We start from the raw sequence: 20,597 nt of genomic DNA, 5'->3' as shown, positions 1-20,597 counted from the left end.
CAGTGTGACTTACATACTTGTTGCAATAGTTTATCAATGTTTATCAATGCAATAGTTTATCAATGTCTCTAGCAACTGATACATACTACTCTTGATTTTGTTTCATTGTTAGTTTTTCATGAGTGTTAAGGCTATAGAAAACAAAAAACTTAGAGACTATTATTTGATTGGATGGAGAGCCTCTCTTTTCTTCTAACTTGTGACTTGTATATGTGTGTAACTCCCACTAAAAACAACACAGGATTTCAGATTAAGTCTGAGTTTTACATGAAGTCAGAGTTGTATATGAGCCAACGTCAAGTTAGGACCCAGCCCTGTGTGGTGACTGGAGGATAACATAATGAGAAGCATCTCGAGGACATCCTTTATACCCAAAGGAACTCAATTCTTGGAGTGAAAGATAATGAAGTCCCTTGTGGTGGTGGAGGATCTCCCCCATCCCTCAGTTTAGTGTCAGGTTACCACTGTCCCCCCTGTTTAACGGTCTCTCTCGCTCACTCTCTCACTCTCTCTCAATTCAATTTAAGGGGCTTTATTGGCATGGAAAACATATGTTTACATTGTCAAAGCAAGTGAAATAAACAATAAAAAATGAACAGTAAACATCTCTCTCTCTCTCTCTCTCTCTTGTTGTCGCTCTTGTTATCTCCACCTTTCTCTCTGTCTCTTTATTTCTTTCTCTGTCCTCATCCCTCTCTCTCTTGCTCTCTCGGACACAGGCAAAGGACAGAGCAGTGCTTTGTTTAGCTTGGCCCTGTCTAATCCCTGTCTGGCCGGTATGAGTGACTGTCAAAGTGAGCCACAAGCCCACCAACCCTACAGTGGCCCAGAGAGACATTCATCCCCCTTAAGGAGTCATGCCCCCTCTCTTAGAAATCCCAAGAAACTTCACACCTCTGCAGGGCCCTATAAATAGGTCCCATCTGTCCCCTAGGCTCATTTACACCCACATTCATTTTGGAGTGCTTGCATGGCTTGGGGATGGGGGTTGATGGGGGGCCTGGAAGGAGGTGGTGGTGGGTGGGGGTAGAGGGGGAGAACAGAACCAGAGTCCAAAAGCAATACAGCACTACGCTCACCACCCAGCACTCACCACCCACTACTCACTACTCACCACCCACCACTCACCACCCACGACTTACCTCCCACCACTCACTACTCACCACCCACCACTCACCACCCACTACTCACTACTCACCACCCACCACTCACCACTCACCACCCACGACTCACCACCCACCACTCACCACTCACTACTCACTACTCACCACCCACCACTCACCACCCACTACTCACTACTCACCACCCACCACTCACTACTCACCACCCACGACTCACCACCCACCACTCACCACTCACTACTCACCACCCACCACTCACCACCCACGACTCACCACCCAGCACCCACCACTCACCACCCACCACTCACTACTCACCACCCACCACTCACCACCACCACTCACTACTCATCACCCACCACTCACCACTCACCACCCACCACTCACCACCCACCATCCACCACCCACCCCACCACGACTCACCAGCTACCACAGCAATACGCCCACCACTCACCACTCACCACTGACCACCCACTCACCACCTACCAATTACCACTCACAAAGCTCCTCCTCGGAGAGGGTAAATTACCTTAGAGACCCTTCCAGCCACACCTTATTTTATCTCATGATTTTCCCTCGTTAGCCACACTTAACTCTAGATTACCCATGTTGAGAAGAAGATCTATTTCCATTAGATATTCAGAGTCATCATACCTTTTATAGTAATTCAACAAGAACAATGTTTCGGAGCTCAATAATCTAAATGCTATTTTGTAATCTATGGTATTTTGTTTCCCATTTGTATCCTATGACCATGGCAGATCGAAACCTAAATTCTAATTTGTCATTGTTATTCTTACAACTAGAGTGGTATTTAAAGATGTTAATAATGATTCTACAAATGCAATTGCATGTATTATTGTATTGCGATTCAGCAAACAACACCTTGACTATACAATGATAGTCATGTTCACTCTGTGAGACTGAAATTATCACTACGGTTGGGAAAGAGTGAAATCAAGGACGGACCTCGTCCTAAGTTGGCCCGGGTCGGGGTGTACAGTATTATGAAAGTCACACCCTTCCATTTCAAGGAGAAGCCCCCCATGCTGCATGCTAGAGGAGGGGGGGTGATGAAGTGAGAGAGAAACAGAGACCTGGGCATTCTAGTCTCTTCTCACAGAGCTGTATCTCCGCAGCACCCTGAGTCAGATGAAAGAGACTAGGCATTCTAGCCCCCAACCAACAACCCTAAATAACTAGAGAGCCAAACCTGAACTTCCCTCTCAGACTTCCTTTTAAGTATTCACCCCACTACTCGTGGTCTGTAACCCTGTCCGCCTTCTATTGTCCCTCAGCTGTATACCAAAACAAGGTGCAAATTAACAAATTAACCGCTTTGTGGTCTTTTTAATCCCAGATTTCCCCTTTAAGATCTCTGCGGGCTATACTACCTGGCTGAAGTAACCAACAGACATTATGCTGCTGTATTGTGAATGTAGCTATCTGAATTAATTCTGGATTTTTTTTGTCCTTGCAAAGTGTGCTACATAAGAGCGTTATTGAGGATAGCTGCAACTGTTGGTTGTAATGGTGACTCGGTATTAAAAGTGTTGTTTTCCGACAGATGTCAAGGTAGGTATTCTGTGTGCCTTGTACCAGATCACTTACTGTATGTCTCTATTCAGGATTAAAGATGTCAAAAGCAGCGTGTCATCAAAGAAACAGCTCAGTGTATTGACAGACAGTGTGCTCAAAAGAGCAGCCAAGTTGCTGTTAATGAAATGATTGTTTAGCTATGGGATTGCAGAGAATGACAAACTAACTCTTTCTTTGGGTTGGGATGACATGGATACGTGACTTATTCTGTCGGTGTTACGTTGCAAAGTTTATAGAGCGGACGTTGGCTTTGCCAAGCGGCAGTCAGTCCTTCAATGATCTGTCTTTATAGCTTCAGATCAAACCTGCGTTGTTGACTCATGGAGGTGGGGGGGATAATTCCTCATATCCAGGCAGTGATGGGGTTCTTCTCACCTGTTGTCTGTCTTACTCAAATAATTGTGACTTATCGTTCGTAGGAAAAACATCCGCCCCCTACTGCTTTAGCAAAGCATTTTGGGTCTGGGTTCTGATTCTCTACGCTTTATCCAGTGTACACACATTCACTCCTCATCATGTATTTAACATCATTGGATTGCTTCAAGCATGGCTGGAAAAGGTTTCCACCACTTTCCTTGTACCAGTCCATTCCTTTTAAACACATGAGCGGGAGTGTACAAGTACACACTTTGGGAGAAGAGTAGAGTATCGTAATGTTGCCTGGGATTTGGATTCAGAAGCTACGTGTTGACTTCGTAACCTTCAAAGGTGCTCCTGCTGTTTCCTGCATCCTCTCTCGCACTCTGAGGAGGCTTCAGGCCAGGATCATATTCATTATGGCATGCAATGGAAAATGTTGAAATGTTTTTATTCCATTTGGTACCTAATGAATATGACCCTGCTTCCTCTCTCCCACTGTGGGAAGGCTCCACTCTCTCCTCAGTCTTCTCAGAGTTCTTGGCTCCAAGGCCTTGGGGTTTAATTTGATCCCATGTCGTGCGTCACCCCAGCGTACAGCAATGGAGAGGAACGGAGCCCGCTTGCCCTTTACGGTACATAGGTGCAGAGTAAATCACCACACCCCTTTGGACAACTGATCTCACGTCTTCAGTATGGCTGCCAGGAAGGAGGAGGAGTCAGCACTGCTTATGAATATGTATCTAAAATAATCCATGTTTACTACTTATAAGATGTTTATTGATGATTAGCGCCTGCCGATGTGATATTTATTTCCAGCCACTTGATTCTTAGAAGGTATTACATATTAGTAATTAACTTTCTAACAGATGGTAAGCTCATTTTGTATTATTTTCAGGTCTTTAAAAAGGTGTCTAAGCAAGTCACAAGACATAAGTCAATTCCGCCTGAGCAACAATCATACAAAACCACCTCAGTCCACAGAATAAAATAAACAATAATTAAAAGTCTGTGAGGCTCTAGTCCACAAGCCCCCATTTTAGGTATGTGCTGATTTGTAGTTTCTCCTCCACCCATAATAATAAAATAGCAGATGTTCCTCACTATAGTTTTGGTGTTTAATTACAACCATTTATTTTTAAACCCATTCCACTTTAGTGGAAAATTCTACAGCTGAAGGAGAGACAACCAGGGCTACCAAGCAATTCAACCTGCTGTTCCCCTTGTGTACTCTCATAACAGACAGAAACCATCTTGGGACACCAGGTGTTAGCTACGCTACCTGATGTAATACTGTCAGGATTTGGGGTAAATTCCATTTCAATTCAGTCAATTCAGGAAGTAAATTCCAATTCCAATGTTTTCTCAAAGAGAAGCATTGAAGAAAATTTGAATTTCAGATGTCTGTTTCCTGAATTGACTGAATAGAAATGGAATTGACTGACCTCAACCCTGGTTGCTGTAAACATGAAGAGGTTGGGCAGTGAGCGGAGGGGCGGAGAGTGGAGGTATTTCCTTGTCACGTCATTATGAGGCCCTTGTCAGAAGTGGGAGTGGGGGGTAGGGTTAGTGCCACGGCCGGCCTCTTGAGACCGATATAGACAAGAGGAAGGAGCTAGAATTTGCTCTGTTGGCCCTGCCTGGTTACTGGCATCGGCAGCTGAAGCTCAGGCCCCCTTGATCTCCCATCTCCTACTCCCAATTCCTCACACATCCCCCAGACATGGAGGATACCCACGGCTCAGTGGTCACCATAGAGATAGATAGAGGACTCATGTTTGTGTCAGTCTGTGACGGCAAGGGCAGCTTCATTGAGGCTATCTCTCATTTTAAAGTAGTCAATTTTATTCTTCACAATTAGCTACTGCCTCCTGAGAACCCGGTTGGGCATGAGGGATCAGCCAATGAAGTTGGAAGTCCCACCCAGTCAACTACATTAAAATGGTGGACACCCTCAATGGCGCTGCCCATTCTAAATGTCCTTTTGGCCATTAGAGGCCTCTATCATTCTCTATGGTGGTCACTCACTCTGACCCCCACCCTGGCCTCACCACCCCATGTGGGGTCATTCAAAGGGAGCTGGCCACTCATCCCGTGCTCTAGTCTTGGGTGACTATGGCCCTGGTCCAAAGCAGTGCACTATATAGAAGTACCATTTGGGATGCATCCCTAGTCTTGGTTCTGAGTTTCAAGATTACTACCCCTGTCCTTTCTCCTAACTTTTAACCCCAGAGCACAGACCCGTGAGGTGGAGCACCACTCCATTCACAGCCAGTTCAAATGTATTGATGAAACCCTCTTTCAGTGCAGTAAGAAAGTGTCGGAAAAACGTATTATTCAATCTGAATGAGAAGAGGTACAGTACAGAGATGATATTGGGATGAATTAGAGGGATGTTTTCATGAATCAGACACTATGACTATTTGTTTTGAATCTACTGTGTGCAGGGCTGGCGTTAGCCTTTTGGGGGCCGTAAGAAGGGAGCCCCCCCCCCCCCCCCCCGTGTGAGCTTACAGGGCAGATCAACAGGCGCAACCAACAGACAGGGTGAGGGGTGGTGAACGACTTGCAAGCGGTGGGTTCCGAACAACAGTGACGAAAAATGTACACAAAAAATATATATTTTGGGGGAAATTATACCACTACCCACAAAAGGGCACTTTGGAGACTGGAAGGGCAAAAGGGCATGTGCTTGGATAGCTGACAGGTAGAGCCCTATCTGAGCATGTGCCTGGATAGCTGACCAGGCTAACTACCAATCTAAAACATTTTGCTGATGTGGCTAATTGAGTGTCTGTCATTGACTGACATAACAAGAGAAAAACTGCTGATGCACAATCACATTTCAAAATTGCACCTGGTGTATTCTACTATTCTAACTCTCAACAGTAAGTTGAGACCCGACTGAGTCCCCCCCAAAAAACAGCTTATGTCGCTTATGCCTGGAACCGGTCCTGTGTGTGTGTGTGTGTGTGTGTGTGTGTGTGTGTGTGTGTGTGTGTGTGTGTGTGTGTGTGTGTGTGTGTGTGTGTGTGTGTGTGTGTGTGTGTGTGTGTGTGTTCAAAGATGAACAAATAGTCTATGATAAGGATAAAGGACACCATTTATGAAGTCCATACAAATATACTACCATAACTGTCTGAAATCTAAATTTGCACATGCTGGTAGCTTACTTGTGTAACCCACTCCCCCATTACCCCCTCATCCCCTCGCTTCAGCAGCAGGAAGTGTCATGCCACTGTCATTAGGCCTACTACAAATAGAAACAGTTCCTTAAAAAAAAGGATCTTCAAGTGATTTCTACCAAGTAGAGTGAATGCCTTCACATGATCATTTCAATAACCCATGGATCGCGACAGTGAAGATATGATTTCACTGTCCATCATAGAGAGATACAGTATAAGACGTCACCCACTGTGCGATTGTATGTCTCTAACTGTGTGTGCGTGTTTCTGTGCGTGCGTGAGGGCGAGAGGGTTTTGTCTAGAAAGGATACAGCTTTTGTCAAAATTGACTTTTTGGAGCAGGTTAAGTTGAATGTATGCAGCAGGTTAGAATAATTAGGTAAAGGTTATGAAAGGGTTAGGGTTAGCTAAAATGCAAAAAAAAACAAAGAAAAGCTGTATCCCATCTAGAGAGAGAGCAAGTAGACATATACATTCCGGTTTTACATTTTGTCTAAAGTGATGAAAGTAGCCTAGCCTAGGCTACACTAGAAGTCATAACAGAACGAGGGCATCGACACTAGAAATAGACCAAATTTGAAGCAGTCGTATTTCCAAGATCTGTTATTCTCTACTTCTTATATTATATCCTATTATATATCACTGCATGCTGCTAACCCACATTTGACTAGAAAAACAGAACGCTTTGGCTACAATTTCTGAATATTGAAAACTGAACTATCTTACTGATAGCCCCATAAATAAACTTCTTCATACCGAGAGAAAATGGGAAAGATGATGCGCGATGTTGTGTCATCACACTCACAGAAGACTGATGCATTCTTTGGCTCAGCCGGAAAAAAACAGTGAAAGTATAAATCAGGATACCGTTACCGGGCGGCTGTCACTGGGTGACCCCGGACGACCTCAATCACCGTTTCCCATTTATAATTTTTTTTACACAGCTTGTGCTGTTTTAAATTAACATCTTCTGACGCTCAGCCCCGACCGCGACTTAGATGGGGAGTCCCTATATTCCATGTATGGAACAACCCCCCACCCGTCTCCTGGGCTGTCCAATCCGGTCCCTTGAGCTACATTGACGAGGGTGCTGTGTAAAATATTATCATATATATACGCCCAGACCCACCCTTGATGCTCTGAGTCTCCTCCAAGCTTATGCGGGAACTGTCTGCCTGTATTACCGGTGAAGTAGCTAACTAATTTACTATCTGCTAAAATGGCACCCAAGAAGGACGCTAAGGCGGCACCCGCCAAGAAAGCCGAGCCGGCAAAGGCAGCTGCACCCGCACCCGAGCCTGAGGTGGTGGCCGCCCCCCCTCCACTCGACTTGTCCACAGTCAAGGTAACTATGTTCTGCATTTCCCTACCTCCTCTAGCCTTTGCCCTGCATCCTCCCTCTATCCCTCTAGCCTGGCTTCTTTGTCTGTCTGCAAAATACAAGTTTGAATTATTATTTCCTGAGTCACAACATAATGTAAATAGTTAGGCTACAAAGCTTTATTATTTGCTATGCTCCTTTAGTCTTTCCGTTGTATATGTTCCGTGGTATTTGGCCTGGTTGGTCATTGCAGTGTGTTTTGCTGAAGTTAGGTACAAGTTAGGGAATGGTTGTCAGTGAAGGGCCATTCTCGATACATGCTGATGATGCAATCATATAGGACTAGGCTGCACATTTATGCGAGAATGTGAAACTCTATTCAGTTTAAATGTGAAAGACTGCCTATCTATTTGTGTGCCGTTTGGATATCGTAGGCAACTGTTAGGCTACTTATTATGTTTGATGAGTAGGCCTAGGGTACCTATTTCAACTTGAGGAGTTACCACAGTTCTGGAATAGCTTAAATAAAAGTGGTGTTGTATTTGGACAAAACATTAGGTTGGGATTATTTTGGCATGTATTTTCCATACTGTAGCCTATTGTTATAACCATATTTGACAAGCGATAGCGAAATGGCAAGAGCACGCTTGGACCCACGGACCTAGTTCTGAAGCAGAATTGAAAGTGTTAAGACATCAGTACCTCGGATAGCTGCGGAGAGATGCTGCTCGCTCACCTAAACCACGCCCCATATGCCCCTCGGGTTCCTTGATAGGCTGAAGGAGTTTGTGACAAGGTGAAACTGCAATGGAACTTGTCACCAAATGTGGACATAGTAAAGTATCTAAAGATGGACCTCCAAGATCGAGTGCCATCGTAGGAGTATAGCTGTGGAGCTAATTTTGTCTCGAGGATTGATAGGGGGTAGTGTTTCTTCCGTGATTGATGAGCTGATGGGAGCAAAACGTTTTACCTTTTTTTTTTTTTATGCTTATCTGATGTGGTGGTTTCGATGTATATGCCCAATTTTGAATCCAACTGTCAAAATAAAGATCCAAATTATGAAGTAGGCTACAATACAACCAGTATTGGTCCATTATACATAATACAAAGAGATATATGCATATTAGGCTATATATACCTTCTTCACTTTCTCATTTACAAACTGACTGTCTAATTTGCTCTACACTGTGAGGAGTCTGGAGAAAATCCACAGCTACATAATCACTTAAAAGTTGTACCTGTTTGCTCTTAAGGTAGTGAGCCTCTTGTGTATGGCCCAGGCCTACCCCAACAGTCCACGTCCTTACAGTTTAGGTAGTATGAGACCTAAAGTAAAACTGCAAGACTGTTGCTCCCAAAACCTCATCCCCTTCTTATGGCACTCTGATTCATTAGTGTTTGAGATGGACTGTAAAGTAGTAAGGAGTCGTCCCAAACACCCTGCAAGTCATTATCTGGGCCTGGAAGTAGTCTTGGTGGAGGTAGCCTACTACACTGGTAGTCTTGGTGGAGGTAGCCTACTACACTGGTAGTCTTGGTGGAGGTAGCCTACTACACTGGTAGTCTTGGTGGAGGTAACATACTACACTGGTAGTCTTGGTGGAGGTAGCCTACTACACGGGTAGTCTTGGTGGAGGTAGCCTACTACACTGGTAGTCTTGGTGGAGGTAGCCTACTACACTGGTAGTCTTGGTGGAGGTAGCCTACTACACTGGTAGTCTTGGTGGAGGTAGCCTACTACACTGGTAGTCTTGCGGTTCCAAGACTCTCATTCCAGAATCAGGTTTAGGAGAGAAACTGTTCTGGGGTGAAATAGAAAGGCTGTAGTCGAGGCTACTCAACAATTTCCCTAGACAGTGTAACAGCAGGGTTTAAATCCATAGAACGTCTCAGATCTGATAGCAGACAGGGGCTACGGTAGAATTGTGCCTAAATGGAATTACTTCATTGGCTGTAAGTGTTCGAAAGTAGGCCCCACTTTCTTTCAATGTTCTGACTGTTGTTCTCTGCTGCCCTCTATAGGTGGAGTTCACTCCCGACCAGCAGGAGGGTAAGTTTACTAAACCAAATTACTAAGGGCCAGTTTCCCGGACACAGATTAAGCCTAGTCCCAGTCTAAAAACCATGATCAATGGAGATTCTCAGTTGAAAGTGTTTCTTAGGCCAAAACTAGGCTAAATCCGTGTCCTGTAAAATAAAAATAAAAAATAGATATCAGATGTCACTATCAAAACGTAATCAGTAACAATACTGTAAAACAGATCATTATCACTGCACCTTCGCAGACCTGGGTTCAAATACTATTTGAAACCATTTCAAATACTTTATCTGAGCTGGATTGAGCTTGCCTGGTTTAATGGACCAATAGAATAATTGCAGAACTGAAATCCGAAAACCTTGCTCACCTGGCACCCCAGGCAGGCAAACACTCAAAGTATTTGAACAATTTCTAGTAGTACTGCACCTCTGACTCCTAATAAAAAACACTCAAATAAATCCACTCTAGGTCCTTTTAAAACATGGATTAGCTACCACTCCGATTTCTATCTCAATGTTAGCCTACTAATACTAAACCCGGACTAAGTAGTGTTTACAAAGATAACAAATACAAAGATGGGTGAAAAAATGCAATAGCACTATTTCAGCTAGGCTTACTTCCGATCTGACTAAACCAAATAACTTGTAACATTAAACAACCTCTGGAGTGCATTTACAATGTAATATTTCCTATAGAGGTGAACATTCTCAAATTACATGCACCTGAAGACATTTTCAATACATTTTCCAAAATTGCAGTGGTCAGCCTCTAAGGTTCTTTGGACATGGTTGACCCCTCCGTATGAACCTTAATGCAAAAGCATTATGCCTAAATGAACACTGGTCAAAAATAATTATACATTAGCTAGTTAATATGAACGAACAAGAAAACTATTCAATTAAATCGAAAATATGTTTGGACCACAGATTAGGACACCACTTGACCTGTTATAAAATGTTCTAATCTGTCACAATGAGTTATAATGTTATAACATGAAGTCTAGTTAGCTGCTGTCAAAGTGAACCCATAGTAGGGGATGATATCCTAGTATTACATAGTATTCGTTGAACACATTCACTGATTGACAACATCATGTGGACAGATAACTGGCATAGGTCTTTAAAGTTGTTGGGGAATATGGACCATCTAAAACACCTTTATCCATAGGCCTAATAACACACATAGATATTCCCATTTTTAACTCCATTCTCGTAGACATTCTAAATGTCAAACAATTAAACGCATCCATGTCTTATATTGTCACCCTTTGATAAAGTCTAGCTCATTACGAGCAAGCAATAGGCCGCGCAGTCATCGCGCCAGCCGGGAGTTGTTTAAGCCACGGTCAACATTCTCTTGGTTTATTTGTGTCAGTCCACTCACAGCATTGCCTTCTAAAGGAGTGGAGCTCATATTCTCTCTTCAGTATCGATTCCAAGTCAGCTCCTGGTCGACGAGAGAGAGAGAGAGAGAGAGAGAGAGAGAGAGAGAGAGAGAGAGAGAGAGAGAGAGAGAGAGAGAGAGAGAGAGAGAGAGAGAGAGAGAGAGAGAGAGAGAGAGAGAGAGAGAGAGAGAGAGAGAGAGAGAGAGAGAGAGAGAGAGAGAGAGAGAGAGAGAGAGAGAGAGAGAGAGAGAGAGAGAGAGAGAGAGAGAGAGAGAGAGAGAGAGAGAGAGAGAGAGAGAGAGAGAGAGAGAGAATTGGCAAGGGCACTAACAGTCTGTAGCACCCTGCCTCACCCTACTAGAATCTGAAGTCAAATGTCTACTGTTTTCTGTTGATCTGGTGCTTTTGTCACCAACCAAGGAGGGCCTACAGGAGCACCTAGATATTCTGCACAGATTCTGTCAGACCTGGGCCCTGACAGTAAATCTCAGTAAGACAAAAATAATGGTGTTCCAAAAAAGGCCCAGTTGCCAGGACTACAAATACAAATTCCATCTAGACACCGTTGCCCTAAAGCACACAAAAAACTATACATACATTTGCCTTAACATCGGCGCCACAGGTAACAAAAGCACACGTTCCAGCAGGTATATCTCACTTGTCACCCCCAAAGCCAATTCCTCCTTTGGCCGCCTCTCCTTCCAGTTCTCTGCTGCCAATGACTGTAACGAACTACAAAAATCTCTGAAACTGGAAACACTTATCTCCCTCACTAGCTTTAAGCACCAGCTGTCAGAGCAGCTCGCAGATCACTGCACCTGTACATAGCCCATCTATAAATAGCCCAAACAACTACCTCTTCCCATACTGTATTTAATTTTTAATTTTTTTATTTTGTTCCTTTGCACCCCAGTATTTCTACTTTGCACTCATCTACTGTCAAATCTACCATTCCAGTGTTTTAATTGCTATATTGTATTTACTTCGCCACCATGGCCTATTTATTGCCTTTTACCTCCCTTATCTCACCTCATTTGCTCATATTGTATATAGACTTATTTTTCTACTGTATTATTGACTGTATGTTTGTTTTACTCCATGTGTAACTCTGTGTTGTTATATGTGTCGAACTGCTTTGCTTTATCTTGGCCAGGTCGCAATTGTAAATGAGAACTTGTTCTCAACTTGCCTACCTGGTTAAATAAAGGTGAAATAAATAAATAAATGTAAAAAAGCTGTGAACGATCTGATAGACAAGGCAAGAAGGGTCTTCTACACGATCAAAAGGAACATAAAATTCGACATACCAATTAGGATCTGGCTAAAAATACTTGAATCCCAAAAACTATACATACCTTGGCCTTAACATCGGCACCACAGGTAACTTCAACAAAGCTGTTAACGATCTGATAGACAAGGCAAGAAGGGTCTTCTACGCCAGAGAGTACACAGTGGCGAATACCTGACCACTGTGACTGACCCAAAATTAAGGAAAGCTTTGACTTGGTCCAGACTCAGTGAGCATAGCCTTGCTATTGAGAGAGGCCGCCATAGGCAGACCTGGCACCCAAGAGAAGACTGGCTATGTGCACATTGCCCGCAAAATGAGGTGGAAACTGAGCTGCACTTCTTAAACTCCTGCCATATGTATGACCATGTTAGAGACATATTTCCCTCAGATTACACTGACCCACAAAGAATTCGAAAACAAATTACATTTTTGATTTTGATAAACTCTCATATCTATTGGGTAAAGTACCACAGCGTGCCATCACAGCAGCAATATTTGTGACCTGTTGCCAACAACAACAAAAAAACAGGTTAACCAGTGAAGAACAAACACTTTTGTAAGTTCAACCCATGAAATACGTACAACCCTCATGAAATAGATATGGTACTGTGTTTAAGGAACCTCATATTCATCATCTCCAGCACCTCCCCAACATCAACATATGTGAAAATTGCACATTTCTATGTTTTGTAATAAAAAAGAAAGAGGAAGATAGTGTAAGTGTTTCCAGTGACATAATTGGTGTGCATCATGTGATTTTAATCAACCTACTAATTAGTTGATGATGTCATTGGAAACACTTATCTTCCTCTATTTTTATTACTACATAACATAGAAACACACAATTTTCACATGTTTTGATGTTGGGGTGGTACTGAAAATTATGAATATGAAGTTCAACAATTTAGAAATGTCCCTTTAAGTTTAACACTGTTCCAGTGTCTTTATGTTGGGTTAAATGTGGAAGACACATTTCAGCTGAATGCATTCAGTTGTACAACTGACTAGGTATCTTTCCTTTCTCTTTATATGGGTCCACAGACTCAACACTTTCAATGTTGATTAAACACTCTGTGTTAATTATTTTTGTTTATTGTTAACACTGGAGAATTTGCAGTGAGGATAATTAAAGGTTAAATAAAATAAAATAAAAATATTAACAGATGGTAATTCTACATCAAGTTACAAAATTGAAATGGATAGGGCGAAGCTCGCATCATTCAATTGAGATATTCACAATAATCCCTGCAAAAAACACCAGAGTGGTGTGCATGTTCATTTCATAGATCTCTTGGTATGTTATCATAGCTTCTGTTGGCCACTAGCCCAGGCATTCTGAGGATAATAAAACCCTTCCTCTCTCTCTCTCATCCCTCTCTCTTCTTCTCTCTCTCCTCTCACCTCACCTCACCACAGACTACAAGGAGGCTTTCGGTCTCTTCGACAGGGTGGGTGACGCAAAGGTGGCTTACAACCAGGTCGCTGATATTATGCGCGCCCTGGGACAGAACCCCACCAACAAGGAGGTGCGCAAAGTCCTGGGCAACCCTTCCGATGAGGGTAAGGCACACACACCCACACACACATACGCAAAGTGATACAAGGACACACAAGCACAGGCACACACACACACACACATACGGAAACAGTACAAGGAAGCACAAGCGCACATACACACACGTACACACACACACACACTTTCCTTAATACTGACTCTGTGTACACTATTCTCTCCACTTTAGACCCTCAGTCATTCATAGTTGAATTTGTCCTAATATAGCACACTAGGGGGGAGGACATTTACACATAGGTGACCACACCTTGGCAATTGTCTGCTCCCTTTTATAGCACATTGTAACAATTCAGCACCTGTCATGATGGACATATCCCTCCATTGGTGGTGTAGCTGAGTTGCTGCAAGAGGCCTTTGAAGTATTTTGGGTTACAAAGCCTGACATTGTGAAGCGTGATATACCTTTCTGTTATTTCACTATGTAGGTGTCTACAAATGCATTGTATGTAGTAAATCTGTGTGTACAGGAGCTATTATTATTATTTATTATTATTAGTAGTGTACTGTATGGTAAGGACCAGGGTGAAGTTGCCCCTACACACTGATCTGGAGTCAATTTAGCATATTCCCGACTAATGGTTAAGGTTAGGATTGGGAGAGGGAAAAGCTGATCCTAGATCTGTGCCTAGGGAAAATTTCACCTCGGAGCATACTGTATACTTCTAATGCATTTCCTCTCACTCTGGCTGCCCACAGACATGGCCGGCAAGAGATTAGAGTTTGAGGCCTTCCTTCCCATGCTCCAGCACATCGTAAATGACCCAAACAAGGGAACTTTTGATGACTACGTTGAAGGTCTGCGCGTCTTTGACAAGGAGGGCAATGGCACCGTGATGGGGGCTGAGCTGCGTATTGTCCTTGGAACACTGGGTGAGTGGCCGCCCAGGCTTAGTTGTAACATGAAGTGCGTGCGTGTGCGTGTGCATGTGCGTGTGTGTATGACACCAGACCAACTGATGACCTGGCCTCTCTCACCTCTCCCTCCCTCTAGGTGAGAAGATGACCGAGGCTGAGATTGATGCCCTCATGCAAGGACAGGAGGACGAGAACGGCAGTATCAACTTTGAAGGTAAGCCTTCAAGTCTTCTAAGTCTTAGGTCACGTCGCAAATGGTACCCATTTTCGTAGTGCAAAGGCAATATGCAAAGTGCAAATATTGCCATTAACCTCATTATAATCTGTCAGCGTGATTTGATTTGAAACTTGTCTTCAACAATGTGCATTATAAGTAGGTGACTATTTATGTATTGCTCAGTTTACTAAACACTAGTTAAGTAATTGCCACCTTATCAAGCAGATTGTTGATAAAAAGTTAAAAATTAAATCACGCTGACAAATTATCATATGGTTTATTGTAATTTTTGCACATTGAACATTGCTTTTGACATATGAGAATCGCTCAAAGTGTACTACTTGATACCAGGACCAATAGGTGGGAATTCTGACCCGAGTTAAACGCGCATAAATGAAACGAATTACATTTTTATGCACTTATCTGTCTATGCATATTCTGACCTTGAATTTCAGCATGAGAATAGCATGCTATTCGCCCGCTATTCATTTGGGGTGGAGATCAAAGAAATGAAGGTGTGGCGAATACAGCCATATTCTGACCTTGACTTCATTCCCTCATAATTCCACCACCTTTACGCGCGATGAATAAGGTTGAGAAACGGTTCAAATAAATGGAACAGCATCTACTTTCTTTTGTAGTTGATAGAAATAACACCATTCTCCAAGCACATTCTGTAACACCATTCTCCACGCACATTCTGTAACACCATTCTCCATGCACATTCTGTAACACCATTCTCCATGCACATTCTTTAACGCCATTCTCCACGCACATTCTGTAACGCCATTCTCCACGCACATTCTGTAACACCATTCTCCACGCACATTCTGTAACGCCATTCTCCACGCACATTCTGTAACGCCATTCTCCACGCATATTCTGTAACACCATTCTCCACGCACATTCTTTAACGCCATTCTCCACGCACATTCTGTAACACCATTCTCCACGCACATTCTGTAACACCATTCTCCACGCACATTCTGTAACACCATTCTCCACGCACATTCTGTAACACCATTCTCCACACACATTCTGTAACACCATTCTCCACGCACATTCTGTAACACCATTCTCCACACACATTCTGTAACACCATTCTCCACGCACATTCTGTAACGCCATTCTCCACGCACATTCTGTAACACCATTCTCCAAGCACATTCTGTAACACCATTCTCCACGCACATTCTGTAACGCCATTCTCCACGCACATTCTGTAACACCATTCTCCACGCACATTCTGTAACACCATTCTCCATGCACATTCTGTAACACCATTCTCCACGCACATTCTGTAACACCATTCTCCACGCACATTATGTAACACCATTCTCCACGCACATTCTGTAACACCATTCTCCACACACATTCTGTAACACCATTCTCCACACACATTCTGTAACACCATTCTCCACGCACATTCTGTAACGCCATTCTCCACGCACATTCTGTAACACCATTCTCCACACACATTCTGTAACACCATTCTCCACACACATTCTGTAACACCATTCTCCACGCACATTCTGTAACACCATTCTCCACACACATTCTGTAACACCATTCTCCACGCACATTCTGTAACACCATTCTCCACACACATTCTGTAACACCATTCTCCACACACATTCTGTAACACCATTCTCCACGCACATTCTGTAACAACATTCTCCATGCACATTCTGTAACACCATTCTCCACGCATTTACAAATTGGATACAGGGATTGAAAATATAAATGACAATTGTTTTGGATCTAGTTTACCTTATGATCACTGAACACAAATGTGAAACCAGTCATATGGCAGCAAACTGAAGCATATCAACATATCACCTTTTCCACACTGAGGTTTATTTAATGCTGTCCTTATAACTTACAGGGATGACATTTGGAGGAGACCCCAGCTATAGGCTTCTGTAGCCATGCGCAAATTACAGTATAGCGCCAAATCTTCCGAGTTGATTTATGATTTGTAGAATGTTTGGTAACACTTTACTTGACACCCAGCGTCATAACACGTATTTCCTACAAGTTTTTTAAAATATAATGAAAAAACGAATTACAACAGAGCCCCACCTGCCCTGAATGACAGGTCGCCACTGATAGTGGATCATATTACAAGTTCTGCAATAACTTGGGACATGCATTCTATTTGAATCATTATGGAACGCAGACCGTAGGTAGCAGTTTAAACCTGGAGCCTGGCACACAGTTCACGATGACTGGATCATTGTCATCACATGATTAGTGAGGATTATTAGGGTAGATTTATAGGACTACTGTTCAACTGCTATTGTATACTTTTCTCTCCTTCCAATATTTCATGGATTGAACTTTCTGGATGAATCAAACCACTGTATTTTTTTAGTTTATTTTACCTTTATTTAACTATGCAAGTCAGTTAAGAACAAATTCATATTTACAATGATGGCCTACCCCGGCCAAACCCTAACCCGGATGACGCTGGGCCAATTGTGCGCTGCCCTATGGGACTCCCAGTCATGGCCAGTTGTGATACAGCCTGGAATTGAACTAGGGTCTGTAGTGACGCCTCTAGCACTGAGATGCAGTGCCTTAGACCACTGCGCCACTTTTGTGCGTGTATGATTCATGCATACTTTCCTAACTCTAAAATGTGCCTAAATAATTGACAAGATTGGAGTTAAAAATATAAAAAAATCTACCAGTTGGTGCTGAAACAGAGACATATATGCATATATTTAGATGGATTTCTTTCATTGATCCCTATATTCTGAACCCGTTCTCTCAATGTATTTATTCCGTTCAATCTGTCGACAAAATTCGAATGAAAGCGTAATTAAAGGAATGGCTTAAGATAAATGTACTGTGAGCCCTATTGAATGAAAATTCCACAAATAAATCTGTTATTCAGTGTGCTCAAGGTAGACACACCTGTAGAGTGAATACCAACTACTGAGAAGTGCGTAGGAAAGGCGTAAATGTCCTACGTCTCAATCGGGCCTAATGTACATACATTAGAGTCACATTTCAGATTATACTGTAGTTCTAGATTTGTATGATGTTTTTGTTTTTAATTTAGATCAAATGCTTCACTAGCTCACTCCTCTTTCTCTCCTTTTTAATTCCCCTGTGACCCCCTGCCTACCTCCTCCTCACCCTCCCTTCCTCTCCTCTCCTCTCCCTCCCTCTCTCCCCTACCTCATCCTCCCTCTACCTCCCCTCACACCTCCCTCACTCTCCTTCCACACCCCTCCTCCTCCCCTCACTCCTCCCTCCCCCTCACCCCTACAGCCTTTGTCAAGCACATCATGTCTATTTAAGGATCCTCCGGCTGCAGTGGCTAACGAGGAAGCTAACGTGTTATCTGCAGACCCAATGGTGCCAGGACATCCAGTCCCCACTGTTAGTCAACCACCACCTGAGAAACAGACAGGGGGATAAAGGACTATGAGATGTCATTTCTAAACCATTTTTTTTTTTCATTCTTTTTTTTTGGTCTGACTCCGACCTTCGACTCTCTGCTATCTATTCTCCTCCATTAGAAGCTGTCCTTTCTTTTCAACCACCAACCAGCAGATGTTCTTGTTGTCTTGTACCCCGCCATACCCCGCCATCTTGGCGGGGTATGCCTCTCCACCATGGGTCGGTGAAGGAAAGGGGGTAGGGAGGAGCTACCCATTCCATCCCTTACTTGCTGCCTGGATTGGGCCAGTAGAGGTGACTGGCTTTGCTCTAGACTGGCCATCAAAACTCACTCTCCCCTATGTCTTAATAAATTTTTCTCCTCCGCTATTTCACGAAATAAACTTTTCAAAAACCCTCCGGTGTCGCGGCTCTTATTCTTTGCTCTGCGGGAGAGCGTGGAGAGTGAGACGGTGTCCCAAATAGCACTCTAATCCCTATATAGTGCACTACTTTTGACTGGAGCCCAATAGGGTGCCATTTGGGACTCATCCTTAGTGTATCTATAGGGGAGAGGTTAAAACAGACAAACACTGGTGGTGGCCCAGCAGCCCAAATGTTCATATTCTTGTTGCCTCTGAAAGAATGATTAAAATATTTTTAAAACATGCTTGAATCTCTTTCTTTAAGTATAGATCCCCCACACAACATTCTAGGTGTTAACCATACCATACTCACGACGAGTGTTTTCATTGTTTTTATTGTCTTTAATTGTTAAGAGCATTTTGTTATCAGTATCATATCAACAGGAGAAAAACTGCGTACATCTACTTTTAATTACATTTACAGTTGCTATAGGTTGGGGTAGAGGTTAGGGGATCAGGGATTAGGGGGTAGGGGATAGGGTGGTGCAGAAAGAACACAGAAGCAAACATTAATACTAAAAGAAGGAGGAATAAATACCACAAAATAGCGACAGAAAAAATATAGAGGAACACTTTATCAAACAGATGCAACATGACTTGTTGAGTTTCCTTTTTTTAAAGTTTGTTTTTATGAAATGTAGTTTTATTTCTCTTCCCCCCCTAAATGTTTTACACAAAACAAACCTAGCATCCAGAAGTGAACTGTAGGGACACAGGGTCCAGAGTTCCACAGCTGCTTTGTAAATGTAATCTTTAAATAATAGCTTCATCCACAATATGGTTCAGACAACTGCAAGCCCTCGTGAGTTCAATCTCAGCCTGCTCTGAGAGCCTTGGGGTGTTCATCGAACACTATGGACTAAAATATCTTACAGCCATTCAATGCCTATTGCTGGCATGGTGAATGGATTGGGATCACAGCTTCTGTGAGCTCCTAGCTATATCATTGTTTCTTTTGAACTGAGATATTTGAGATGAGAATCAAAGCAGCATCCTCTTAAACTAAACTAGGACTGGCTAAGCAGCCTTTTAGAAGAACAGCTCCCAGAGAGAGTAACATTGGTTAGTTCTCTGTAATTAAAGTAAGCTTGGTCCGAGCCAGAATGGCCCATGGGGGCAGGAGCTTATCTCCTGTTTCTGTAATGGGAGGCAGCTTGATGTACAACTACTGTACACCCCCAGGACAGGGCGCTAGTCACTCGCAGGGCCTTTAGTACTCTGTAGCAGGCCTGGAAGATGTACTCCTTAGCAATACCAGCACAGTTGTCTGAAGTCTACTTCAACAAGCATAACATACTAGTCAACTAATATCTACAAAAACATGAAGTGTTCATTTTTCTATCCAATGATTAAGGAAATAACTTACTAAAATCCTTTTATTTGAAATAGAAAATAGCCTCTTTTTGTAACTAGAATCAATACATGCTCATCATACCATTATCTAGTTATTGAAATAATGCAATTTTTCAGGTATAAGATACTTATAGGACTAATCACTTTTTTGAAATTATTTTTCGAAGAGATGTTGTTGAAGACAAAGAGCTGGTATATTTATACATATTTTCAATATATTGTTTATATATTTATTATATATTGGATCTGGGACTAGCTGCAAGGATGCTTGATGTATGGTGAATGTTGAGTCTGGCGTCCATGCACTTTACTGAGCAAAACAAGACGTGCTGGCGGCATGGCATGGGTAGAGTACTGTATGGGCATGGCCACGTGACTTCCTACTTAGTGTAAGAAAAGGCTGCTCCTAAGAACTGAACAGAGACCAGCCCACCCTATACCTGGCCCATACCCAGATTATGTTGTGCAAAGAGCTACAGCTGATCTTG

The 20,597-nt window shown here is 42.9% G+C and overlaps 1 protein-coding gene across 1 annotated transcript; it reads left to right on the top strand.

The window, feature by feature from the left end:
• The first annotated feature begins 7,401 nt into the window (after positions 1-7,401).
• Positions 7,402-19,000, top strand: LOC120063758 (myosin light chain 1, skeletal muscle isoform-like). The gene is made up of 6 exons (XM_039014051.1): positions 7,402-7,604; positions 9,606-9,633; positions 13,713-13,856; positions 14,566-14,739; positions 14,861-14,938; positions 18,221-19,000. The coding sequence occupies exons 1-6, from the start codon at positions 7,479-7,481 to the stop codon at positions 18,247-18,249; spliced, it is 579 nt and encodes a 192-aa protein (XP_038869979.1). The 5' UTR covers positions 7,402-7,478; the 3' UTR covers positions 18,250-19,000.
• Positions 19,001-20,597: the final 1,597 nt, after the last annotated feature.

This window comes from Salvelinus namaycush, chromosome 19 (assembly GCF_016432855.1).
Source record: "Salvelinus namaycush isolate Seneca chromosome 19, SaNama_1.0, whole genome shotgun sequence".
Lineage (NCBI taxonomy): Eukaryota > Metazoa > Chordata > Actinopteri > Salmoniformes > Salmonidae > Salvelinus > Salvelinus namaycush.
The sequence above is the reverse complement of the archived record's forward strand: the minus strand, read 5'-3'. Positions and strand labels throughout refer to the sequence as shown.

Excerpts from the sequence above, each read along its gene's own strand:
- LOC120063758 (XM_039014051.1), top strand. The coding sequence starts at position 7,479 with ATGGCACCCAAGAAGGACGCTAAGGCGGCACCCGCCAAGAAAGCCGAG. Across the intron at positions 7,605-9,605 it reads TCGACTTGTCCACAGTCAAG|GTGGAGTTCACTCCCGACCA; the intron begins GTAACTATGTTC and ends TGCCCTCTATAG. Across the intron at positions 9,634-13,712 it reads CACTCCCGACCAGCAGGAGG|ACTACAAGGAGGCTTTCGGT; the intron begins GTAAGTTTACTA and ends ACCTCACCACAG.